Genomic DNA, 2,500 nt, shown 5'->3' on the forward strand with positions numbered 1-2,500 from the left:
TGACGACCTTCGCGGGACAGACCTCTCTCCTTCCGTGCTCCGTCAAACACCTCAACGGGAAAACGGTGAGTCACGCGCCAGGGAGGTACTGCATAAGGCGGCCCACCTTGGGAAGGGGGAGAGGGCTGAGGGGAGCTGAAGAGAGGAGAGGGAAAAGGGGAGAAAGGGAAAGGGGAGAGGACAGAGGGGAGTGGGAGAGGAGAGGGGAGAAGGGAGAGTGGAGAGGGAAAAGGGGAGAGTGGAGAGGGCTGAGGGGAGCGGAAGATAGGAGGGGAAAAAGGAGAGAGGGGAGATGTGAGTGGAGAGGAGAGAGAAGGGACAGTGGAGAGGGAAAAGGGTAGAGGGGAGAAGGAAGGGGGAGAGAGGAGGGGAAAAGGGGAGAGGGGAAATGGGAAAGGGGAGGGATAAGGGGAGAAGAGAAAGTGGAGAGGGAAAAGGGGAGACGGCTGAGGGGAGCGGGGGAGAGGAGGGGGAAAAAGGGAGAGGGGAAAGGGGAGAGGAGAGTGGAGAGGGGAAAGGGGAGAGTAGAGAGGAAAAAGAGTAGAAGGGAGAGGGAAAAGGGGAGAGAGGAGAGGGAAAAGAGAAGAAGGGAGAGGGGAGGAGTGAGTGGAGAGGGGAAAGGGGAGGGGTAATGGAAGACCGTGACTATTTCGCTCTAGTAGAGAAGAGACGAAGTGTCACCTCTCGTGCCTGATGTCCGGTTTTGCGCCTGACATAACCCAGTTCTACTGTCCTTGGGACAGCATCGCATCGCGCGGGAGTCGCAATGGTCGTGAGGGGGTAATTCGAGGCGAGTAGCGGAACGGAGGGACAAATAAGTAAATAGATAAATAGATAAATAAATAGACATAAATAAATAAATAAATGAATGAATAAATAGATAAACAAACAAATAAATAATAAGTAAAATAAAATAAAACATATATATATTTATATATATATATATATATATATGTATATATATATACATATATATATATTATATATATATATATATATATATATATATATATATACATATATTTATATATGATGAAGGTGGAAAAAGAAATCATGGGTCTAGTTTCAAGTTTTTGAGTTTATTCCTGAACGGTTTCGCTCGAGAGCGACACCGATCAAGAATAAACTCAATAACTCGGAACTACACCCGTGACTTCTTTTTCCACCTTCATCAATTTGTCACAATGTACCAGCATATATACAGTACATATATATATATTATATATATATATATATATATATATATATATATATATATATATATATATAATAGATATAAATAAGCGAAATAAGGTGAACGAATATATAAGTAAATAAATGAATGAATAAACAAAATTGAAATTGATCAGCATCCATTCATAGTTGGGAGTTAGCCTCCAGTCACAAAATAATCACGCGTGCCTTTGGTTCGTAGGGGTAGCCCCTCTTCGACACTGGCATCAGTTTTTCTTACATAGTCTTTGTTAAGGCTATCGGCAAGCAGGTATCGATCAGCCAAGATTCAGGAATACAACCTTCACGGGTTTGGTAATTCTGATTAATATTCTATCTATTCAGTTATATAGATGGTTAATTTATTTTTACATATCTATTTTTTTTTATTTATTCATTCTATATTATTTCATTTATTTTATTTTATCTTATATTATTTATTTTTCATATATGTATTATTTAATTTATTTCATTTATATTTCATACATATATTATTTTGTTTCATTTATTTTATACATTTTATTTTATTTATTTTATATATTTATTTTCATATATTCATTATTTATATATTTATTTTTCAGTTAGTTGATTGATTTTTATAGTTTATCTATTCATTTATTCATCTATTAATTTATTTATTCATTTGTTTATTCATTTCCTTATTTGTGTCTATTTATTTGTTTATTTGTTTCTTTATCCATTTATTTGTTTAGTTGCTTATTTACCTATAATTCATTTACTTATTAATTGATTTATTTATTTCGCTTGATTTATTTGTTTATTTACTTTTTGACTTAACTTATCTATTTGCCAGTTAGTAAATTAGTTGATCAATGAATTAATTAATTTATTTATCTATTTATTGGTTTATGTATGTATTTATTTATTCATATATTTATTTGTTTACCCATTTATTTATTTATTTATTTACTCATTTATCTATTTTATTTATTTATCTATCAATACATATATTCATTTTACGTACTGATTTACTTTTTTTCCCAGAGCGCAAATGGATAGCTCAAACCTCATTTTCTTTAGTTCCTGTGTCACATTTCTATTTTGACATTTCGTGCTCAATGTCGACGACTCTATTTTCCCCGTTTCTACAGTGTCCCCCGTCTTACAGGGTTTGGCTCACTTTATACATTTTTCTGACCAGAGACACACCATTGGAGTCACATGAGGGGGCCAGGAAGTGGACACTTGGCTGAGGGAATCTAAATATTCTATAAAAAATAGATTTATTGTTTGTCCGTCACTCCAAGGCCTCCGAGTGAGGTTTCTG

At 35.4% G+C, this 2,500-nt stretch overlaps 1 protein-coding gene across 1 annotated transcript in view; it reads left to right on the plus strand.

Moving 5' to 3' along the window:
• LOC143040668 (uncharacterized) overlaps positions 1-2,500 on the plus strand; it is a 52,929-nt gene that overhangs the window by 42,073 nt on the left and 8,356 nt on the right. The window contains exon 3 of the mRNA XM_076211935.1: positions 1-65. This exon is cut by the window's left edge and continues 48 nt beyond it. Within this exon, the coding sequence (XP_076068050.1) occupies positions 1-65 (65 nt within the window). The remainder of the gene's footprint in view (positions 66-2,500) is intronic.

The sequence above is a fragment of the Oratosquilla oratoria genome, chromosome 29 (assembly GCF_046742065.1).
Source record: "Oratosquilla oratoria isolate Oo_2021 chromosome 29, ASM4674206v1, whole genome shotgun sequence".
In the NCBI taxonomy this organism is placed as follows: Eukaryota; Metazoa; Arthropoda; class Malacostraca; order Stomatopoda; family Squillidae; genus Oratosquilla; species Oratosquilla oratoria.